Raw genomic sequence first — 22,611 nt, 5'->3', positions numbered from 1 at the left:
GCATGCGCAGTAGGGAACCGGGAAATGAAGCCGAAAGGCTCAATTTCCTGATTCCCATACCCAAGATGGCGGCGGCAGGACCCGACAGGCGACCTAGAGATCGGCTTCGGGTGCCGACATCGCGGGCGCGCTGGACAGGTAAGTGTCACTATTTTAAAAGTCAGCAGCTGCAGTATTTGTAGCTGCTGGCTTTTAAAAAAAAAAAAAAAAAAAAAAAAAAAAACGCGGAGTCCCGGTGGACTCCCGCTTTAACTGTCCCAGGTTCTAGCGATGTGGGGGATTGAAGCCCCGCTCGTCTCCCCCTTCGCCCGGCGGTGCCGACATTTTAACTGTGGGCGCCCAGCTGCGGCTTCACAGCTGGGCACCCACTGCGCACACGTTAGCCGCGCTCCGTGACTGGCCGCGTAATCATTTGGGACCTATCACGTGTCCCAGGAGATTGCCTAGAGGGAGGGGGGAAGAGGTGATCTCCCTTCCTGTTCAGAGGGAAGTGATGTCAGGAGCCCTGGTAGATTTTGAGGGACCACATAGCAACAAGCATAAAAAAGTTAAAAAAAAAATAATAAATAAAAAAAAGAAAAAAAAATCCCAATTTTTTTTTTTCATGCACATGAATTCATTTTTTTTTTTTTTTTTTGGGTGGAACTCCACTTTAAGCCTATAGAACCATTTTAAGGTAATTCTTCTACAGACATGTGTAGTACATTTGGTGACTAATTCCAGCGAGTTCACTGTAGACATCCTTATTGTTCTTATTTACAAAAGGAAAGGTTTTCCTAGAAATTGTTTTTTCTTTCAGTTCTCTAGCCATGCAAGAAGCATTCACATAACTGCATACATAACAGTCATATATGCAAAGACGATACAATTTTTTGAGAATAGGGCAAGCAGTCATAGTTGATACTGGTCACGCAGGTGCTGGGACCCTTTCTGCATTGCCCCAGGAAATTAGGTAAAAAATTGCATATTTTTTTTTTGGGGGCGTGGCCTGGACATGGCGGAGTGAGGTTGTGTGCTATCTGAGCTCCCGTCCTCCCCCCGTCCTCCTCCCGACTATCGGAGCCTGCGTTGATCTCCTTGCCTACCGCCTGACCGGGGTATGCCTGTAAGGAAGCAAAAGACGAAGACGAAGGGGAAGCCTAGTCAGGCTAGACCACGGGAGTCCGGCGGGTCGATTACCCAATTCCTGACACAGCCACAGCTGACTCACGCTGCCCCTGAGATGGCGACCGCATGTGCAGAGGGAGAGGAAGTCCCGGAGAGTGGCCCGTCATCGCCGGCTGTTTCGCTTGGAGCGGACTCGCTCTCTGATGTCCCGTCTGCCCTGCGGACATGTACTACACCCCCGCTAGTGTCTGTGGCGGGTACCGAGGGAAATGCGGAGCTGTGGGCACTTCTTAGAGCACTCCCTACCCGGACGGATATCGAAACTCTGATTGGTCGCCTGGAGGCACAACACCGCAAGGAGCTGCAGGAGGTGAGAGGTGAATTGAGCTCCATCACGGAGCGCCTGGTGGCGGGGGAAAACACAGCGACGGACTTGGAATCTAGAGTTAGTGCGTTGGAGAGGTTGCAGGAAGCCCATATTGATGCCGCTACCCTGCTTCAGCTCCATCAGGAAGAAATTGAAGACAGGTGCAGGCGAAATAATCTCCGTTTGCGAGGTATCCCGGAGGTGACCGGATCTGAGGATTTGGCCGTCATGGCCACCGCCATCTTCCACATGCTGCCTGGCTCTCCGCTACCGCAGACCCTGGAATTTGACAGGATACATAGGGCTCTGGGGCCACGGTCGCAGGACATTAATAGACCGCGAGATGTTATCTGCCGTCTCCACCACTACTCCCACAAGGAACTGATCTTGCGAAGAGCGTGGGAGGCAGGTGATGTGGATTTTGATGGGGCGTCTGTTAAAATTCTACCTGATGTTTCTAGATCTACCCTACAGAGAAGAGCCATGCTCCGCCCTGTGTTGGAGGCTGCCCGCCGGCGGGGGGTCACTTACCGTTGGGGGTATCCATTAGCGGTGATATTCAGGAAAGATCAGCAGTTGTTTCACCTCCGCTCCCCAGGCGATCTCCCGGCTCTATTTACCTTCCTGGACGCTGATCCTGTTCCTCTCCCGAACTGGCTGATGTTTCTACCTCCAACGGGGGGAAGGTCCGGGGCGCAGTCCTCATGGAGGTCGGCCCCGCCGAGGACTCAGAGACGCCGCCGTGGATCCCGAGCACCCACGCCGGAGGGAGGGAGTGTGTGAATTGTGAGATGGGCCTATAGAATTCTACCACCCTGACTTCTGTTATGCTCCTGCTGTCTCCCACCCGGTTTTGCTCTACCCCTTTGGACCCCGTATGCTGATGACCGGAGAGGCGACCCTCCTTGACTGCTCCATGGATTGGTAAAGGTGGCGGACCTCTATGGGGTGGTGGGGCGGTGGGGTGGGCTAATGTATTTTTTTTTTTTTTTTCTATTACTGATTTACTTGCCCGGGGAGTTTGGGGGAGTTTTGGGGAATCTGATGGGGATTTATAAATACTCCGCCATATGGTGCCAGCTGACTTGGAGTGACTTCCCGGGAGGTTGGGTTGGACTCCCTTTTTGTCCATCCCCCCCCCCCTCCCCTTGTTTCATGTTATTTTTTTTATTTTTTTTTTGTGCATTTCCTTTTTCCAATTATTTCTTTTGGCCCCGGGCACTGCCCTATGGGGGCCCACCATGAATGCGGGATGTTATCCTTTACGCCTCCGGCGCTTCGGGGGTCTGCCGGACTATATGTGACTATATGTGACTGAGGTTCCTCTCCGGAAGCTGGTTTTGCGATTCCTCTGAGGGGTCGCCTTGACTCTGTTCCTGTTTGTGTGAGATACCCTGGGCACCCGGGATGGGGATGCTGCCCTCCTGGGATGGTGGGGAGAGGGTCATTCATGCTCCTCTCCCCCCTGTTCTGGCTGGGGTAGTGCACCCGGGGGGTCGGGTGGGGGACGCTGATGTTATGTTGTTGATGCTACCATGGCCGCCTGGCTGTTAGGGTTGCATTCCTTTTGCTCTTATGTTACGTTTGATTTTTCTGTTTTAATTTTGCTTGCATGAATTTATGGGGGCTCTGGTTATATATCTATACACACCTGGGGCATGCTGCATGTTGTGATTTATATGACTGGGGGGAATTGTTGCCGGGCCATATGCCCTATTGGGCGGAGTGGCGGGGGTACATAAGGGTGCTTTGCACCTGAAAACTGCCACACTGCTACATGCGGCCCGCCTCTCCTACCCGCTGGGGGATTGAGAGGAGACCGGGGACGTTGCCTCGGTTGGCCCTGATGCGATTCACCCCGGGGCCACGTGCCCCCCCCTTTTATAGGGGATGGGGCTGGTTGTTTCGGGGGTACGGACTTCGCGGCGGCTCTTGGTGTGTGTCCTCCCCTCCCACCCCCCGTTGACCCCATTTTGGGGGGGGGGGGTGGGATGGGGGGAGTGTGTGGCTGTTGATGACCCACGCTCGTACAACTCCTCGGGTTCAGTGAGGTCGGGGGGAGCCGAGGGCTCATACTCCTTGGCTGTGCCAGGTCGCTTCCCCACATAGGCCGGCACGCTCTCGGCCATTTTTGGTAGGGACGTGCCACGCAAGCATTTGGCTTGTCTTTAGGGGGCTTTTTTTTTTTTTTTTTTTTTTTTTAGACTTAAGGGACACCCTACTGTGAGTCTTTCCCTTTTCCACTCTTAACCCCCCACCTTCTCTTCACTCCCTTCCTTCTTCCCCCCCTCCCTTCTTTTCCTTCCCTGTCTTTTTTCCCTTCTGGTTGAGGATGGACAGCCTGTCATTATACTCCTTAAATGCGAAAGGGCTTAACACCCCCCGGAGAAACGGCGTATGTTAATGCATGACCTAAAAAGGGCGAAAATTGATATAGCTTATATCCAGGAAACTCACTTTAAAGAGGATCGATTACCGGTCCTCAAGAATAGATTCTTTCCTTCGATGTACCACTCCACTAATAAAACTAAATCTCGTGGTGCCTCTATTCTTATCTCCTGTAATGTACCTTGGACTCTCACGGATTCCGAGATAGACCTGGAAGGACGTTATGTCTTTCTTAAAGGACTGGTGGGAGGTGTACGGGTGACACTAGCGAATGTCTACGCCCCTAACGAGGGCCAGGACATGTTTGTGCGGCGTCTTTTGACCAAGCTGATTGCCTTCCAGGTGGGTCAACTGATCCTGGGTGGAGACTGGAATGTACCCCTGGCCCCCCACGTGGATACCTCGGCGGGCTCGTCCTCCTTATCTATTAGTGCCCGTAAGCGTATCATCACATGTCTCCATGAGTCACAATTAGTCGATATATGGCGTTTACAGCATCCGGGTGACAGGGACTATACCTTCTACTCTCCGCCTCACAAAATCTACACAAGAATTGATTATTTTCTTATACCACATAGCCAATTACATGCGGTCAGGGCCTCCTCTATAGGTCAAAAGACATGGTCGGATCATGCCCCCATTATGCTGACTTATAAGCTGTCTGCCACTTCTTCCCGACGGACACGTTTTTGGCGCCTTAATGACAGCTTATTACAGCGACCTGAAATATTGGAAGAGGTGACTAGGGAGCTTACTCTTTACTTCCAGACGAACACGACGGCTGACTCCTCCCCGGGGGTGGTGTGGGAAGCACACAAAACGGTTATTCGGGGTGTTCTGATTAAACACGGCTCGCGCATCAAAAAAGAGACTGGGAAACAGTTGGACTCACTTCTGGCCGAACTCCAGGTTCTGGAGTCAAAACACAAGGTCTCCCTGGATCCATCCGTGGAGGCTGAACTTTCCTCTATTCGAAGCCAGGTCAATGACCTCCTTGGCTACAAAGCCAAGGCGGCGTTACAAAAATGCAGACTTATGGCTTATGAATCAGGTAATAAGTGCGGGCGCAGTCTGGCGCGGGCGGTCCGAGACATCAAGACACAGACCTATGTCCCTCGAATCAGGTCGGAAGCGAATGTAGATGTCGGCCTCCCGCACCAGATAGCGGCTGCATTCAAAAACTTCTACAATACCCTTTACAATCTACCACCTCTCCCGGGAGGACGACCTCTGATGGAGGCGTATGTAAGCTCTAGCCAGACTCCCAAACTATCATCTGACAGTGTAGCTGAGTTAGAGGCCCCGATAACCCCTGAGGAGTTGGAGTCGGTGCTTAACACGGCTAAACCTGGGAGGGCACCTGGACCGGATGGTTTCACCCTCCCGTATTATAAGACGTTATCTTCCATCCTTAGCCCTCGTATGGTGACCTTTTTTAATGAAATAGGGAACACGGCCACCTTTGTCACTGATATTACTCGGGCTCATATTACGGTCATCCCTAAAGAAGGCAAAGACCCCTTGGCCTGTAGTAGCTACAGACCCATCTCACTGTTAAATACGGATCTTAAATTATTTACCAAGATAATAGCAACACGATTGGCCAGACATGTGCAGTCCCTAGTCCATCAGGATCAGGTGGGCTTTATTCCTACGAGGGAAGCCAGAGACAGTACAATCAAGGTATTGAACCTGATCCACGTTGCGAACCAGGGTCCTACTCCTTCTATTTTCCTTAATACAGACGCCGAAAAAGCCTTCGACAGGGTTAACTGGGAGTATATGTCCACTGTCCTCCACCACATAGGCTTAGGTGAGAAAATGCTTAGGTGGATAGCCCAATTATATGCTACTCCGACGGCACAAATTAAGGTGAACGGGATATTATCGGAACCCCTGTTGATTAAAAATGGAACCAGGCAGGGCTGCCCGCTGTCGCCGCTTCTTTTTGCCCTTTCCTTGGAGCCCTTTTTATGTAGAATTAGGAATAACCCCGATATCCAAGGCATAGTGGTGGGTGATGCTCACTTCAAGGTCTCTGCGTATGCGGATTACTTGCTTTTCTCCCTCTCCAATCCAGCGATATCCCTCCCGAATCTCCTCCGGGAATTCGAGGAATACGGGCAAGTCTCCAATCTAAAGATTAACTACACTAAATCAGAAGCCATGGGAGTGGCACTGTCGCAAGCGACCATACAGGGGCTAAGGTCCAGCTTTAATTTTAAATGGACGCTCACGGCACTGTCGTATCTGGGGACTTTTGTCCCGGCAAATCTAAATCACGTCTTTAAACTCAATTTCCCTCCCTTACTGATCAGAACCAGGACTCTTTTGGAATCCTGGAACAAAGGCCTTCATTCATGGTTTGGCAGGTGCAACCTGCTTAAGATGTGCATCCTGCCCAAATTTTTATATTTGCTGCAGGCACTCCCTATTTCGGTACCCACATCATATTTCCGACAGGTTCACGGTTTATTTACTGGTTTTATTTGGGCACATAAGAAGCAGAGATTGGCCCGGAATTTACTCTCCATGCCCAAACCCTTCGGCGGCCTTGCCGTTCCTGATGTAAAGAAATATTATCAGGCGGTACACCTCGGTAGAATTGTAGACTGGTGCAGGCACCGGGATCTGAAGCTTTGGATCCGGTTGGAGCAGGCCCTGGTCCGGGTGCCATTAACAGGGGCCATCTGGTGTTATAGACACCTCCCAGCCTACATGAAGAGGCATCCCTTGATAGGGACGACTCTACGGGTGGGGTCACAGATTTGCTCAAAGGGGTTGCTTTCCACGCCTAACTCCCCGCTATTTCCTATTATGGGGAACCCACAATTCTCCCCTGGGATGGACCCCCATCTTCTACAGGTTATGTCCAGTAGTGGGCGCACACAAGCACGATGTTTCCGGATAGATGGGGATTGGCCGTCCATAGAGGTGCTCTGTAATACATCGGGACCTTATAAATTAGCTTTCTGGACTGCTGTCCAACTTAGACATTTTCTTCGAACCCTTTCATTCCCCCTCCGATTTGATGGACCGTTGACCGCCTTTGAGGAATGTTGCTCTGGTAACGGGGTGCTTCCAAGAACGTTGTCCACAATGTATAATCTCCTTATCACACCCGGGGATAATGCTCATCTGACCTTCATGACAAAATGGGAGAGGGACTTGAACTGTACGTTTACTCCGACCCAGATTCACAACATTGTAGCATTGGCCCTGAAATCTACCATCTGTACTACTATACAGGAAACGAACTATAAAATCTTGACGAGATGGTACTTAACTCCACAGGTTTTGCATTCTTTCTATCCGACCACCTCTGCGCTTTGTTGGAGATGCGGACTGGAACAGGGCACTTTGTTGCATGTATTTTGGGCATGCTCGAAGTTGTCTTATTTTTGGTCCACTGTGAGGACCGTTACTCAAAAATTTACGGAGTATAATGTCCCTAATGACCCGGCCTTTTTCCTCCTGCACATGAATACCATGTCTATTAAAAAGTATAAAAAATCCATTTTATGCCCATTGGTGAATGCCGCAAGAGCATGTATACCGCTCCACTGGAAAAGCGAGGCCCCTCCATCGGTGGCGTCCTGGGTTCGTAAGGTGGAGGAAATTAGTAGACTGGAGGACCTGGTGCTTACGGGGAGGCAACAGCAGGAAAGATTTAGGAAAACATGGGCACCCTGGCACCAACTTATTTTCTCGCCCGAAGGGGTACTTTTGAGAACTTTGTAATATGTTCGGCGATAGATACTGCATGGGGGGGTAGGGTAGTCCTGAATCAACCAGAAATCCCCCCCCTCCCCCCCCCCTCCACCTCTCCCCTTCTTCTTTTTCCCCCCCCCTCTTCCTCCCCATCCCTCTCCTTTCCTCACCCCTCACCTCACCCCCCTCTCCCCCCTCTCTTAGTCTTCCCTGTCAGGACCCCTTCCCCTATTCTTAATGGTCTCTGCCTTGGTATTGGGTCTCTACCGGGGTATCGAGGTTCTGATGAGAGCCGGAGATGGGGGAACTGAAGGGATTAAGGCTCCCAATCACGTTTCGGTATTTGAGATGTTATGGATGAGCCATGCACAATGTTTTTTTTTTTTTGTTTTTTTTTTTTTTATGACCCTGTCCCTCCTGTGAACTCGGTAATAGGTTTGATGTTGGTTCCCCTCTTCCCTCCCTCCCCTTTTCTTTTGTATCCCACTTCTATGTTGTATTATATGTTTATGCCCATGTTGGGCATTGTTTGAAAAGTAATAAAAATTTATATTTGAAAAAAAAAAAAAATTGCATATTTTAGTATGCTAAAAAGCACAACATAAACTAACTGAAATTATTCCAAGATCAATGTCCGTTATTTTATCAGGTATTTTTGTTATGGACTTTGATCATTGTCTTGGTCTTGTCCCCCCCCCCCCCCCAAAGATGTATTATAATAATAAAAAAAAAAAAAAACTCTCTGGCTACAGCTTCAAACTCAAAGGCAGTCTTTTAAGATGGCTTTTAAAAAACTGAAATGCCTGAAGGGAAGCCAGAGTAGGGAGCTATAGTCACTGACAAACTGAAAACAAAAACCAGTTGAATTTAAAGTATATTTCTATCTAAAACGTTTTTATCTCCCACTTCTTACACCAGAGAACACGGTCACTGGGGCACAAAGATAGCAGATTATCTCACCAACATAGATAGTTAATAAATAACATGACAAAGGTCCATCTAGTAGTAGCTTGTCACATTAAACTAGTCTTGTTCCATTTCACTCTTTATTTCAGCAGCTTCTTTAATTCTTTTAGTGTCAGAACATACATACTCCAGATTTTGCAGACACATTGACCAAGGTAATAAACCTTTCCTGCTCTGTCTCAATTAGAAAGAAAACTTAGGCTGGAGATCCACTTTAAATAACATACTGGAGCAGAAATAAGAACGGATGTGCCCATTACAGGAGACAGCAACAACATTTTCTACATTTCTTATATGCCATGGCAGTGTTTGCCCTCCATTATTACATTGATAGGGTCAGAACGTGGCTTTGTATTGGCTCCTGAATGGAATTTTGCTTGCTATCACACATGGGGCAGGTCTGTATGTTGGAGGAGGTCCTGTGTAGCGACAAGTAAAGCTGACCATATTCATACATCTGCCCCGGTTTACTTCATAGATCTATCCTATTTTTTCTAGCAATGTGCTTCCTAATGGGGTAACTACTGAAAACTAAATACTGGGGCCTCCTAGCTTTCAACACTGTTCTGGAAGTTCACACTAAACTGAAGTAGCTATATATTGTTTGTTCCGAGACTCTGAGGTTGTGGTGCTTTCATTTCAAGTCTCCCTGCTGTGCAATTAATACATTCCTCTACCTTCTCAAGCACATTTCATATAGATAAAATCATTTATTGGCCTAATTTACACTAAAGGTGTTCTGCAGGTGGTGTGTACATCTGGCCACCTAATTTACTGGCTGTAGTTTTGTAAACACCAATACTGTTTTTCATCTGCATTTATGCACGCATGCGCATGACATATTCAGCGAATGCAGATCTTCCATGTTTGTGGAATACATGATCATACGCGTGTAAATGCAATCCAAAAAAGCACTGGCATTTACCCCACTACAGCCGAGTACAGTCATTCACTCCAGATCATCAGGTGTAAAAACACCAGAAATTCACGCTAGAGCATATTTGCTCCACAAATCATCCGTGTGCATGAGCCCTAAAAAAAAAAAAAAATTCCCCTTTAGGCTGGGTTCACACTGGAGATGCGGGAACGCCGCGAATCCGCAGCGTTTCCCCGCATCGCATTCCTCCCGCCAGCAGTTCACACTGCCCTATGTGGACTGCTGGGAGTGTCAGTGAAACCTTAAAGCGGGAGTCCGCCGGGACACCGCGTTTTTTTTTTTTTTTAAAGTCAGCAGCTACAAATACTGCAGCTGCTGACTTTTAAAATAGTGACACTTACCTGTCCAGCGCGCCCGCGATGTCGGCACCCAAAGCCGATCTCTAGATCGACACTCGAGTGCTGCCGCCGCCATCTTGGGTATGGGAATCAGGAAATGGAGCCTTTCGGCTTCATTTCCCGGTTCCCTACTGCACATGCGCGAGCCGCGCTGCGCAATGAGGACGGTCCCCGCTGCCTCTGGGATCTGTGTGTTTCCCAGCAGGCAGTGGGGCACTTGCGGAAGGGGGCGGGCACTTGCGGAAAGGGGCGTAATGTACGCCCCTTTCCGCAGAGAGCTAGCCCGGAAGTGGGTGCAGTTACCTGGATTATCCAGGTAACTGCACCCCCCTGAAAGGTGCCAATCGTGGCGCCGGAGGGGGGGAGGAAACCGATGAGCGGAAGGTCCATTTTAGGGTGGACCTCCGCTTTAATGACACCCCCAGATCAGTTCGCATATCGCAGTGCGATCTGCAAACTCGGACAGGAATCGGATCGCATGGTGTGAACACCCATGCGATCTGATTCTGCTGCGGACCCACGGAAAAAAAGGGTCCCGTGCGAGTTTGCGGCGGGTGCGATGCAAATTCAGCCATACTATCTGTATGGCTGAACTCGCATCGCACAGAGATCGGATGTGATTTGCACTGCAGTGCTGTGCGAATCACATCCGATTCTCGCTGCCGCAGCGGTGTGAACCCAGCCTTAAAGTGGAGTTGCCCCCCAAAAAATAAAACTACTTAAAATTCTTAAAAAAAATAAAAAAAAAAATAATTGGCAAAAAAAAAATTTTTTACTCACCTCTAAATAACGGTTGCTAGGGGGTCCCTCGTAGTCTGCCTTCTTCATTGCCCGGGCTGGTGACATCACTTCCCCTCGCGCCGCACATTCACCTGGGACCTGTCACGTGTCCCAGGTGACTGTACGGCGTATCACGGCGCCCTGCGCCGCTCGCGCATGCGCAGTGGGTGCCCGGCTGTGAAGCCACAGCCGGGTGCCCACAGTATGCATGACGGCGCCGCGAGCGGAACGGGGAGCGAGGGGGGGGCTTCGTTCCCCCGCATCGCTGGAACCCGGGACAGGTAAGTGTCCGATTATTAAAAGCCAGCAGCTGCAGTATTTGTAGCTGCTGACTTTTAATTATTTTTTTTTAGGGGGTACCCCACTTTAAGGAAAAAAACATTTTAACTTTTTAGTAGTTGGATACAAAGTTATTGTTTGCAGTGAGCAGAAAGCTCCCTCTAGTGGTTAACCTAGAAATCTGTATATTTAATCCAAAGAATGGAAGAACCATTCAAAAATTAATTGCAATAACCACTCTCTGAGAACACACTAAACTTTCTCAATCTGTCTTGAAGAGGTACGCAAGAAAACTTCCAGGAGGTGGTCAAAATATCAATGAGCACACAATCTGCAGGAGCAAGGCAAACCTGTGCTGCTTTATGCATGTGCAAATATACACACATGTCATAGGGGTCACAACAAAACCTTGCAACGGGTAATAGTACCAGAGTAAGAGTGAACTTGCAAATGTACTTACACCAGTAGGTTCATGGGGTTCATATGTAAAGTTTTCAGGAAATGCCTTAGCCAGCGCCATGTGTCGGGAATACATGTAATACTAGGAGACAGAATGAAACAAATTAGAGACTTTATTGCGCAGCTCACCTGGATTTGTCACATATTATATTATCAGTCATGCTACGAAATGGCCACTGGTGGTCTCTATAGAAAAACTTAGTGACAACTCAGGATCACAATGTGGAAGGGAATTAGGACGTGCCTAAATAAGAGGACCTTCATGACAGAGTCACCAGCCATTTTACCAAGATCTGCATATTCAAAAATTACTTTTGAACCAATGACAACATGTTAAAGATTATATGAGAAGATCTTAGTGGTAGGAATTTTATATTCTTTAAATTATCGTAGCCTTCAGAGGTCTATCTACTGAAGAAAGTAAAGAAAGAAGCCATTCCAAGTAGAGATATAGGTGTGTGTGTATATTATATATATGTGATTTTTGATATGTAATTTATGATATAAGAGCGCGGTTTCTTTTCGTGTACAGGGGACTGAGCAAATCTCAGACGAGATCACTCTTCTGCCCCTTCACCTCCGCTGAGGCAAGGGAGTCTGCAAGGTGCTGTAACTGAATTGGCTGGGAGAATCAGGAGAGTTGAAAAAGAGGGCTGCAACTGGAAACACGGAGGTACTGTAAGGTGGTCTAGGGGGATCAAAAACCAAAGGCCAAGGTTTGGGGCCTAAGCAGCGGCACTGCTGCAGAGAGCCAAGTGGCTTGGCATGGTTTTACATTACTTTTTTTATTCTTTTAAATCTCTTGCATGGCCAATTGTTTGTTGAACTTTAATGTTGTTTAATAAAAGTAGGCAGGCCAGACTTAAAACCACAGTTCAGACTGGCATGGATTCACTAAACTTTTACTATTGAACTAGCAAACCCCCAAGATCAATACATCTACTTGCCGCCAAATTATGTACATGTACGCAATTGATTGCAAATGGTTATACCAGAGCTATGGCTGAAGCCATCAGCCATAGCCCCTTATCCTTTTCTTCAGCTGGCAATGCTCTACAAAGCAAAAGCAATCCTAATGTAGGTGCTGGCTGAACACTTGGGTCTCTCCAGGTGGGGGCAAAAGAGCCATGTAAGGTGGCGGGGGGAGATTGTAAAAGCAATCTAACAGATAATTAGCTGCTAGGATTGCTTTTAAAGAAAGCTGACTGTCACCAGAAAAAAACAAAAAGAATACAGAGAGGAAGCCTGTAGCTGCAGGCATCATCCTGTTATAACTACTTGAAGTCAAATGACGTACTTGTAAAAAATTTGGCAGAAAGTTGGCAAGTCGTCCAGACTGCCTGGGGCCATATATTCTAGGGGTTGTGGATTATATTCAGAAGCTATGCTCGGTTAGTATGGTAGGATGTAATGTTAAAACACGGAAAGGACATCATACCCTGCCCAGGTACTTCCAATCAAGGAGGTCAGACAAGCGCTCTGTGCGGTTTCTCTGAATGATGCGCTGGCGTCTTGTCTGTTGGCAGAAGCTGTACAGGAAGGATGTGAGCTGAGTGCAGGATTCATCCACTGAGCGGAAACGCCGGTCTAAGATGTAAATTCCTGCAGGGCAGATAACAGCCAAAAAATAAATCAATTTAACACAATGACAAATATAAAATAAAAAAAAATAGTGAAATTTAGCATGGTTTACCATAGGCAGAGGGATCGGCGATGTGCTCCTCCATGAAACACCCAAATCCAGACAGGTTAGTAGAAATACTGGGAATCCCCATCACAGTACATTCAGCTGGAAAAAGAATTATAAAGTCAGATGTAACATAGGAGACCCACAAGATTAGCGGTAGACTGGAAGTAGCCAAAATGTGTATTTTATCGATATCACTGTAAGTACTGAAAATAAACTGCTCAGCCATTTTTAGCTTTTAAACTATAGTCCTGTCTGAGAATAGGCACCTTTGGGGGATTTGTGAGCATAGATCTCTTATCGCAATTTTTTTTTTACATTCCTTACATACAGTTACAATATTACTATTCTTTCTTTTGGATAGCATTTCATGGAAGCAATAGAGAGTTTAATATGGAATAATATGGGGAGCAAAACATTCCAGATAACAAGAAAAATCATGGCTTACCAGGCGTGTACCCCCAGGGTTCATAGTATGAAGGGAAGACCCCGAGGTGGCATCCACGCACAAACTCCTCGTAATCTACTGGTAAAAGTGGGCTTGTAGAGGAGAGGAACTCTGGATGGAAAATTACCTGAGAGGTAAATAAGAAAGAAAAACAAGAAACAAGATACAAAAAGGTAGGAGTTAATGAAAACTAAAACAAAAAGAAAAGAACAAAGAACGCTTACATTGGTGTATCCCGGTTTGTGTGTGCTCTACAGAGAGCAAACCTCAATGATCACCTTTGTTCACACCTAGGCGTTTTTTTTTTTGCTGTAAGCCTCGGCTCCAAAAATGCCCAACAAGACAAGACAAATCCCATTCATTATATATAGCCCCTGTTCGCGTTTTGTAATCTGAAGCAAAACGCCTGAAGCTCAAAAAAGTACAGAATCTTCTTTTTTTTGCCAGATTACAGGCGTTTTCTGCTTTCTATATTGGTGACCTTTTGACCTATACAAAATCTCTGCAAAAATCGGGCGACTTTCTGCCTGAAAACAAACCCCCAAGGTGTGAACAGAGCCTAATACTGAAGTATGCAGTACCTCTTTTCTGCTGATAAAGGGAACAAAGGCAGAAAAACCCATTCAAGGTTCTGAATATATGCTGGAACTGCCTGACCTGAACAAGTAAAACATCCTGTTCAATGATTTATAAAATAAACTCATGGCAGTATCACATTTGATTTGGATTTGATAACCGCACTATTTTATATTATGGTCTACAAAAAAAGTAGTTTTTGCCCGTGACTTCTACAGGCAACATTTGCCTACATTTTTGCACATCAACAATTGCTATTCACCACTTTCATGACCATATATCGCATACAGAGCTAAATGCAAGGCAACCTGTCAGCATCCTGGATAAACACGTGCTGTCATACTAAGATAAGCTACGTGTGACCAAGGAAACAAAGTCTCTGCAGTACTACTATGCAGGAAGCAGAGTGTGCATATGTAATTATGAAGTATATCTCCACCATACACTTGCATATTCATCATCTATATACAAACAAGTTTATGACTTATTAAAGTGGAAGCAAAGAGGTTTTGGCCTCCTTGAAGCTTTTGACACATCATACAAGATTGCACAGCATATCTGCACATTAGGGCAAACTCACCTTGTAACCCCCTACAATCCTCACCCCCAATCCCGCATTGCTGTAATGTACATGATTCCCTCATTATTTTTGTCTTTTTCTTATCTTATTCTGGATTCAGGAGCATTCAGCCTTCTTGACTGGCCACACTGGGATGTTAAATCTCACAACTGCTGCTAGTTTATATTACAGATACTGCCCAACAAGCCTCTCTCCATTGGCACCATTGTCTCCATACACCGCACTGAGGATGATCATCAAGCCTGAAGCATCAGTATGCAATAAATTGCTCCATATTAGGCCAGATCTGTACTATATACCAGAGGATCTGGAGGTATACCTGGTCTAACTCTCCATGCAGAAAGGAGAGGATTGATGCTTATTGCAGCTGAAATAAGACAGGGCTGATTACGGAAGGAATACAACAGCCAAGATCGTGGTGGATGGAGCTGAACTTATTTATCCTTCTGGCCGTCATCTCCTGAACCGAGTGGGTCAACACTGTGCTCCACTTTTGGAGCCCTTGGCTAGCATTTGCTCATCTCCAGCATATACCCAGGATCCATAAAAGATATTGTAGTGATTATAAAGTGGAGGTGGATGGGGACTTGCAGCCAATAAATCAGGAACACAAGAATTCTTTTCCAATCATCTCACCCCCTCCCACCACAATTTGATTCTCTGTGGTGTGGCAGTTTTCATATACTTTGTTAAGGATTTCCATTATGCACACAGCAGTGCAGGAACAACAGACAAAGGATAAAAAAAATATATACAAATAGAAAGCTTAAAAGTTCAGTTAAAGGTTAGTAATAGACACATGGACATCTGTTGAAAGATTATCAGGATAAACCAATCTGTGGCTTGTATGGAACATTCAGGACAGTGAAACATTAGTCGTTGACCAGATGTGCTATCATATCTTATTAAACACATACGTCAGGTTAAAGTGAATGTTAGATGCACAGCCAAATATACAGGTGAAATACACACAGTATATAAGAAGCTTTTTTATCTGCCAAAGGATTTGTATTTGTCAATTTAGTCCTGAGATTTACACAGCTCTGTCCCACAGCACATTCCTGTTTGGCAAAGCAGAAGACGCTTTCCCCCAGCTTGTTATTGGACAGTGAAAAGAGAAGCAGTACACCACTGAGTGGATCTCTCTGCCCTTTCCTCCCATCAGCATGTTGCTTGTTAGCACATGAGCACTGCAGCACACCTCAGTGACTCCTTGTTGCTTCTCTCTCAGTGGGAGGCAATGGCTACGCCATTGCTGGCTTCAGTGGGAGGCAATGGTGCCTTGTATCAATGGCAGGAATAGTGCCTCAAGGGCTGGACAAAGGCACAGTTTGGAGACCACTGCCTATAGCAACTGCATTTGCCAAGAGTAGTTGGGTCATGTAAATTTTATTGGTAGCTGAAGTTGTTGAGCAATTTTAAAAGTTTGGAGCTGAACAGTACCAGTCAATGGCAAATTTCTGACCCAATTGACTGATCATGCAGACAGCAACCAGTCAGTGGCGTCACGGGCCTTCTACAGACATGAGATCAGTGATCGATTCGACAGGAAGTGCCCGTGGTCTGTGTTCTGCCATGAATGTTGCCACATAAGTCTGTCTCACCTTTATGCGATCTGTACTACTGTTGAAAAGACCAATCCTTCGAATAGTGTTTAAGATTGCATCAGTAGAGTCATCGAGCATGTTGTGTGTGCAGACTGGAGGGAATGACTGTCTCTGTTGGGAAAGCACATTTATTTAAAAAGAAGAAGAGGAGAAACACAAATTCCACATTTAATCCAGAAAACTAAAATAAATACACATCTGATCTATTTGTCATGCATTCTTCACCACTGCGCAGTCTCTGTACCTGTGTAGCAAAAATGGCTCTCTTCATCATAGTGAAATCTTCTTTATCCAGCATCTTGTTCATGTCAGGTAAATTCCCTCTGCAATAAAACACAGCCAGATTATATTCAGCAACAAATCTCTTTCCTTAAAGTGGTTGTAAACCCATGGAGAAAAAAAAAAAAAACGCAACTTGCAAGGCAGAGGCAGTATGCATAGCCGTAGACTGCGGTGGCTGTCTTTTTGTAAATATCTCCTAAACCGTGTAGGTTTAGGAGATATTTCTTGGACCTACAGGTAAGCCCTAATCTAGGCTTACCTGTAGGTCAAAGTGGTTTGTAAGGGTTTACAACCACTTTAACGAGCAGGGCCCTCCGATTTCTCCTGCATTGAATTGTGTTGTAACTGTACAGTCTGCCCTCATGTTGTGCATAAACTGTTGGCACTATATAAATCCTGTATTATAATTTAAAAAAAAATTAAGAGAACCTTACTCTCTACAACATTACAATAGAGCACTTTTCTTGCAGCATGCCATACATCAATCATGTATCCAATTATGTTTTAATTAAAACCCTTTTTAATGATTATCATCATGTTGTTTGCTTCTGTCCCACCCTACATTTCTAAACTGTGCTAGTTGCCATTAGAGATTTGTACTGTGTACACATAACCTATTCACTCCTGGAGTTATCCCAGCTGACTGTAAAGTATGCACAGTACAGCTCACAGCAGCTCTAAGAGAGCACTGCTAGGGACTTTCTCGTCTTTTATATTAAAATGAAATTTGCTGAAGTCCTAATTGCATTGAAAATACTGCAGTACAACAATGCATGTACCTACAAGTTGCTAAATGTACTTTTAGATGCCCTTTCTGCCTGCCTGGAAGTTCAGAACCCAAGCAAGCTGTAATACTGTCAATTAAAAGATTGCATGCTTCCTCCCATATATTCCTACTGGCCTATCACAAAGACAAGTACATTAATGATCAACAGGAAGAATTGGGAGAAGGCGAGTTCTAAAATATACATGTTACAGGGTATGCCCCCGACACCTGAGAGGACATGAAAATGAAGGTGCAGACACAGCTGGTAGTAATAGAAACAAGAAATAGAACAAGGAATAGAATCCCTGCAGAGGTGGTTCTGGCCAGCTCAGTAGATTGCTTTAAGAAGGGCCTAAAAAGTGGAAGTTCCGCTCATGTGATCCCTCCCCCCCCTCCGGTGCCACAATCGGCACCTTTCAGGGGGGAGCGGGGTGCAGTTACCTGGATAATCCAGGTATCTGCACCCACTTCCGGGACAGACCGCCGCAGATGCGCCCCGCCCCCCCCCCCCATTGTGTTCTGGGAAACACACAGTTCCCAGGACACAGCGGGGACCAGTACAGACGCGCAGCGCGACTCATGCATCCGCAGCAGGGAACCGGGCAGTGAAGCCGCAGCGCTTCACTTCCCGATTCCCTGACAGAGGATGGCGGCTGGGGCAGCAGAGAGACGAGCGATCGCTTGTCATCGGCCGCCGACATCGCTGGACACTGGGACAGGTAAGTGTGAATTTATTAAAAGTCAGCAGCTGCAAAATTTGTAGCTGCTGGCTTTTAATATATTTTTTTTTAAAGGTGCAGAACCGCTTTAAGTGTACATAATATATCTGTGTACTAACATTTATAGGTAAAGTTGATCCTGGGAAAATCCGATTGCCTCTCGGGGGATCAGGAAGGAATTTTTTCCCCTGCGTTAGCAAATTGGATCATGCTCTGCTGGGGTTTTTTGCCTTCCTCTGGATCAACTGTGGGTATAGAATTGGGTATATGGGATTGTATGATAATATAAAAAAAAAATTATATATATATTTTTTTGTGGTTGAACTTGTGTCTTTTTTCAACCTGCATGCGCACGGGAGTGACTTCGCTGCTCCGGCGAATCACACCAAGAAGATGGACGCTCGGAACTACGGGGGACAGCAGTGACTTCGCTGGCTCCTGTGTCAGGTAAGTGAAACATAATGGACTACTATGCGATGCATAGTAGCCCATTATGCTTTACCTTTGCAGGGAATCAAAGAGGAAGTAAACCCATTAGGGTTTACTTCCTCTTTAAATCCTGCCCACATCCGAAATGTATTTATTACAGGTACTTATGTAAAGCAGTGTGTAAATTAACAGCGCTGTATATGTATTGCACGGTCACATCAGTCCCTACCTTCAAGGAGCTTACAATCTAAAGCTGGATATACACTATACAATTTTATGTAGGATTGTTTTCCTTTAGATTTACCAAAACCATATAATATGAGGTCAAAGCTTAAAGTGATTGTAAAGGCTTGTTTAAGAAAAAAAAAAAAAAAAACACGCTATACTTCCCTCCGCTGTGTAGTGATTTTGCACAGAGCAGCCTGGAACCTCTTCTTCCGGGGTCCCTCTTTGCTGCTCTTAGCTTCTTTAAGTGCCTCTCAGCCAGCAGCTTGCTACAGGGGGCACCCAAGCTGAGTCAGAGCTCCGTGTATCTATTCAGACCCGGAGCCCCGATCTGGCCCCGCCCCTCTCTCCTCTGATTGGCTGATTGACTGACAGCTGTGGGAGCCAATTGCGCAGCTGCTCTGTCTCAGCCAATCAGGAGGATTGTCCTGGATGGCTGAGGGGATTTTGGACATTGCTGGAGAGAGAAGGGGCTCAAGTAGGTAATTAGGGGGGGTGCTTGGGGGGTTGCTACATAGAATGCAGTAAGATAAAATAAACTTCTGCCTTTACGAGTTTCAATTTGTATGCAATCAGGCAGGCCCTTGCACTACATGATATTATTATCAGCTGCACACCCCTCACAGGGGATCACCACCCGCTCACATACCCTCCCAGATTTGAAAGCATCACCCGATGCTCTCCACAGCTATGGGCAGGACTCGAAATAAAGGCATTAGCTCTGCACAGAACACACATGGCAGAGGGGGAAAGATGGCAGACGCAACATCTCCCGGACCGATCCATACAGGGGATGAATCAAAAGTCCATCCACAGAGAACTAAGGGCAAATAGCCCAAAGCACCTACACACTCCCAGCTAGAGGAACCACAGTCATGCCACAGTACTGTGGAAGATAATGAGACACACCACTCCAATTCAGCCCTGCACCCTCTTCTTCACAGGCTTCTGTGCATTCGACAGGGCACAATTCCTCCTCCTCTGTTTTTGAAAGGAGTCAACGGGGCAGCCAAACTTTACATAAGGGTAGCCCATCAGATTCCCATTTACCGTGCCAGCTACCACCACCTACTGTAGCGATACAGTCCTCAATGAAATATTTGCAGACCTGTTCCAGTGAAAATTAGATAAAAGTGGCATCAATACTAACGACCGAGCTGAAACAAGATTTTATAGAGTGGAGACAAAAGCTGACCAGCATAGAATGAAAAAAAGTGGATGTACAGTAACAGAGTTGCTCAAAATAGGTCCCAAATTTCAGTGCTACAAATACAATTGGAGGACACTCACACAAAAATTGAGCACCTATAAAACCGTTCAAGATGTTATAATTTCTGCATTAGGGGGCTGCCCAATCCGTGAAAGACATCACCAGTGCAGCACAATATAAAATGCAAAACCCACTTCCAGAGGCAGACGGACTCCACCGGGAAACACAGGATCCATAGAGCTTTAACAACATTATCGTAAATCCACATTTCTACCACACTAAACAGGCCATCATGAGATGCGCTAGAGACAATCCTGATTTGGAATACTTGGACCACAAAACTCAATCTTTACAGACATTACTCCATCAACTATATAGGAGGTGGGCCCTAAAACCATTCTTTATACATCTGGCTTCTCAGAACATTCAATATTGCTAGGTGTATCCTTTCCGGTTCTTTTTCTCAGGCAAAAATGATTCCTTCTCTACTTCTCCTGAGGGTGAGAAGCTATTGGCTGACTTAGTCCTCATCTCCACTAATCCTACTTCTTACAACACACAGGAGAGATCTTCCTAACCTCACTCTGGTCAACAACTACCAGGAAATCTAACTCTTCAGGACCTTATACCTGAATATCACATTAAACACAGGCGCTATTCAAATGCTTTCTGAATTTGTTATCATCCTTCCCGACAAGACCTCAGCAACTGTAACTCAATCAGCTTCCGCTTTGTAGGACACATTCAACACAAGGAAAACTCCCTACTGCAGAGACTTGCATGATCTGCAGCCCTGCGCCTACTCTGGTCACCTCACACCTTCATAGTTTATATGGGCCAACTGCAGGTTTCAGGGTCCTCACCACACTACCTGTCTCTACCCCCCGCCCTACCCCTTTTTTAAAATAAAAAATACATATTATAACCTTAAAGATGGTGTTATGCAACAGCATAACTGGTCCCTCTTAAATGTTTATAATTGCAAGATTGCTCTATGATATGCGAATGTGTCTAAATAATTATAATATGCTGTCTTTACTAGGTGTTTTACAGGGATATGTTACAGATCTAGATTTTGATGAATCTGCTACTACTTTAAAATCTATTTTCACAAAGGCCGGTCTCATACTCTGGGTCACCATATTAGCTCAGTGGTATTTTACTTATGCAAGTTGTTTAGTTATTACTTGGGGGAGCATTTAGTAAATAAACAGTATACTACCTTACATTTAACTTTTCACTCTTTACCAAATTTAATTTTACACTTTGTTCCCTTGGGGGCATACATTACTTTCTATTAAAGGCCCCTTTGTGGGGTTATCCCAGTGAGACTCATTTTTATTCTGGAATGAAACACTCCGGTGAAAGAAACCAATATGATTATGCCTTTAGCACTCAACTGCATTACAGTTCATTACAAAGACACCGATTATTGTCAACTTTGTTATTTTTCTTTCTAATCCGTTTCCTCTTGGCTTCAGTCTGTCCCTAGATCTCTTCTGGAGTGGACCCCTTCAATCCCCATCTTACAGCCACCAGTAGCACCCAATGGAGGGTAGGTGTCTGACATTTTTCACGATTCCAATTATGAGGACATCACCTACTATTCGACTGGTTTCACACAATTTGCAAGAGCACATGCGGACTCCTAGCAGGTTGCATCTTCCAATATTATGTCCCACTTTGTCCTATTCCCTGGCTATATGGGGCAGATAGAAGGTGAAGAAAAAGCTCTACTTGCCTCATACGCCTTTGTCTCCTATATTTTACAATCCAGAATCTATCCCAGAACTATCCCCACACGTCTTCCGTTGATGTTTTAATAATGGATTGTTTTGAAAAGGAGATTTATTATACTGTAGCTTACACTCTGAAACATAAAAATTATACTGCAAATGCCTCCTTCAGAAATGTTCAGATATAACCAGATTACATCTTACCTCAAAAATAAAAACTTATAAAAAAATAATCACAAGTCCCTCATCACTAACATTATTTGAAAGTCCCTGTAAAGCTAGAGACCCAATGCAGGGTCATATCTTATTCCTATATAGTTGTCTGACAGACAAAGACCTCAATATCACTTGGGACCTGCCAGATTGGCAAGACATAGCAAGCAATCTTTCTAAGATCTCCATCAATATGGCTCTGGTAGAATCCATATAAAACCCTAATGAGATGGAATATGGACCACACCAGCAGATATGAATGCACAGGCTTCATCCGAATGGGTTCTAGGAACCGTGGCCAGACAGGCAGTTTGATCTACATTTAGTGACCCAAAGCAATTTTGGATCAGGATTTCTCACTTGACCCAATCGGTTACAGATGTGAACATTTCTAGATCACCAGATTTTTTTCTCTCAAAAATTGGACATTGAAATCCCAAAAAAGACAAACCATTTAATCTCCCATATGATGCTAGCTGCTAGGATAGCTACAGCATGGTGTTGGAAGCAGTTCATAACCAAGTTTGACTCGTTACACACAAAATTAATTGGATCATGATTAATAACAAACTAACATGCTCCCTAACAACCAGAATAAAACTTGATGAGAAGTGGAAACCCTGGATACAATATCTATCGCCAGAAGACCCCCACCACCCCCGACCACACCCAAACCGCTCTCGACACTTTTTTCTTTTTCTCTGTTTATTTCTCTGTTTGTTTTCTACCATTTACATTGCTACGAAATCAGCTGTTCACAAGGATGTTACTCTGTGATACATGATTTACATGAATATTGCA

General features: G+C 45.6%; 1 protein-coding gene across 1 annotated transcript in view; it reads right to left on the bottom strand.

The window, feature by feature from the left end:
• The window catches only part of GYS1 (glycogen synthase 1), a 101,877-nt gene that overhangs the window by 18,287 nt on the left and 60,979 nt on the right, over positions 1 to 22,611 (bottom strand). The window contains exons 10-15 of the mRNA XM_077457507.1: positions 16,475 to 16,553; positions 16,228 to 16,341; positions 13,468 to 13,594; positions 13,026 to 13,121; positions 12,771 to 12,934; positions 11,334 to 11,414 (exon numbers count right to left, since the gene is read on the bottom strand). Of these exons, the coding sequence (XP_077313633.1) occupies positions 11,334 to 11,414; positions 12,771 to 12,934; positions 13,026 to 13,121; positions 13,468 to 13,594; positions 16,228 to 16,341; positions 16,475 to 16,553 (661 nt within the window). The remainder of the gene's footprint in view (positions 1 to 11,333; positions 11,415 to 12,770; positions 12,935 to 13,025; positions 13,122 to 13,467; positions 13,595 to 16,227; positions 16,342 to 16,474; positions 16,554 to 22,611) is intronic.

The sequence above is a fragment of the Lithobates pipiens genome, unplaced genomic scaffold (genome assembly GCF_037356315.1).
Source record: "Lithobates pipiens isolate NorthernLeopardFrog02 unplaced genomic scaffold, aLitPip1_a1.2 Scaffold_27, whole genome shotgun sequence".
NCBI classification, from domain to species: domain Eukaryota; kingdom Metazoa; phylum Chordata; class Amphibia; order Anura; family Ranidae; genus Lithobates; species Lithobates pipiens.
The sequence above is the reverse complement of the archived record's forward strand: the minus strand, read 5'-3'. Positions and strand labels throughout refer to the sequence as shown.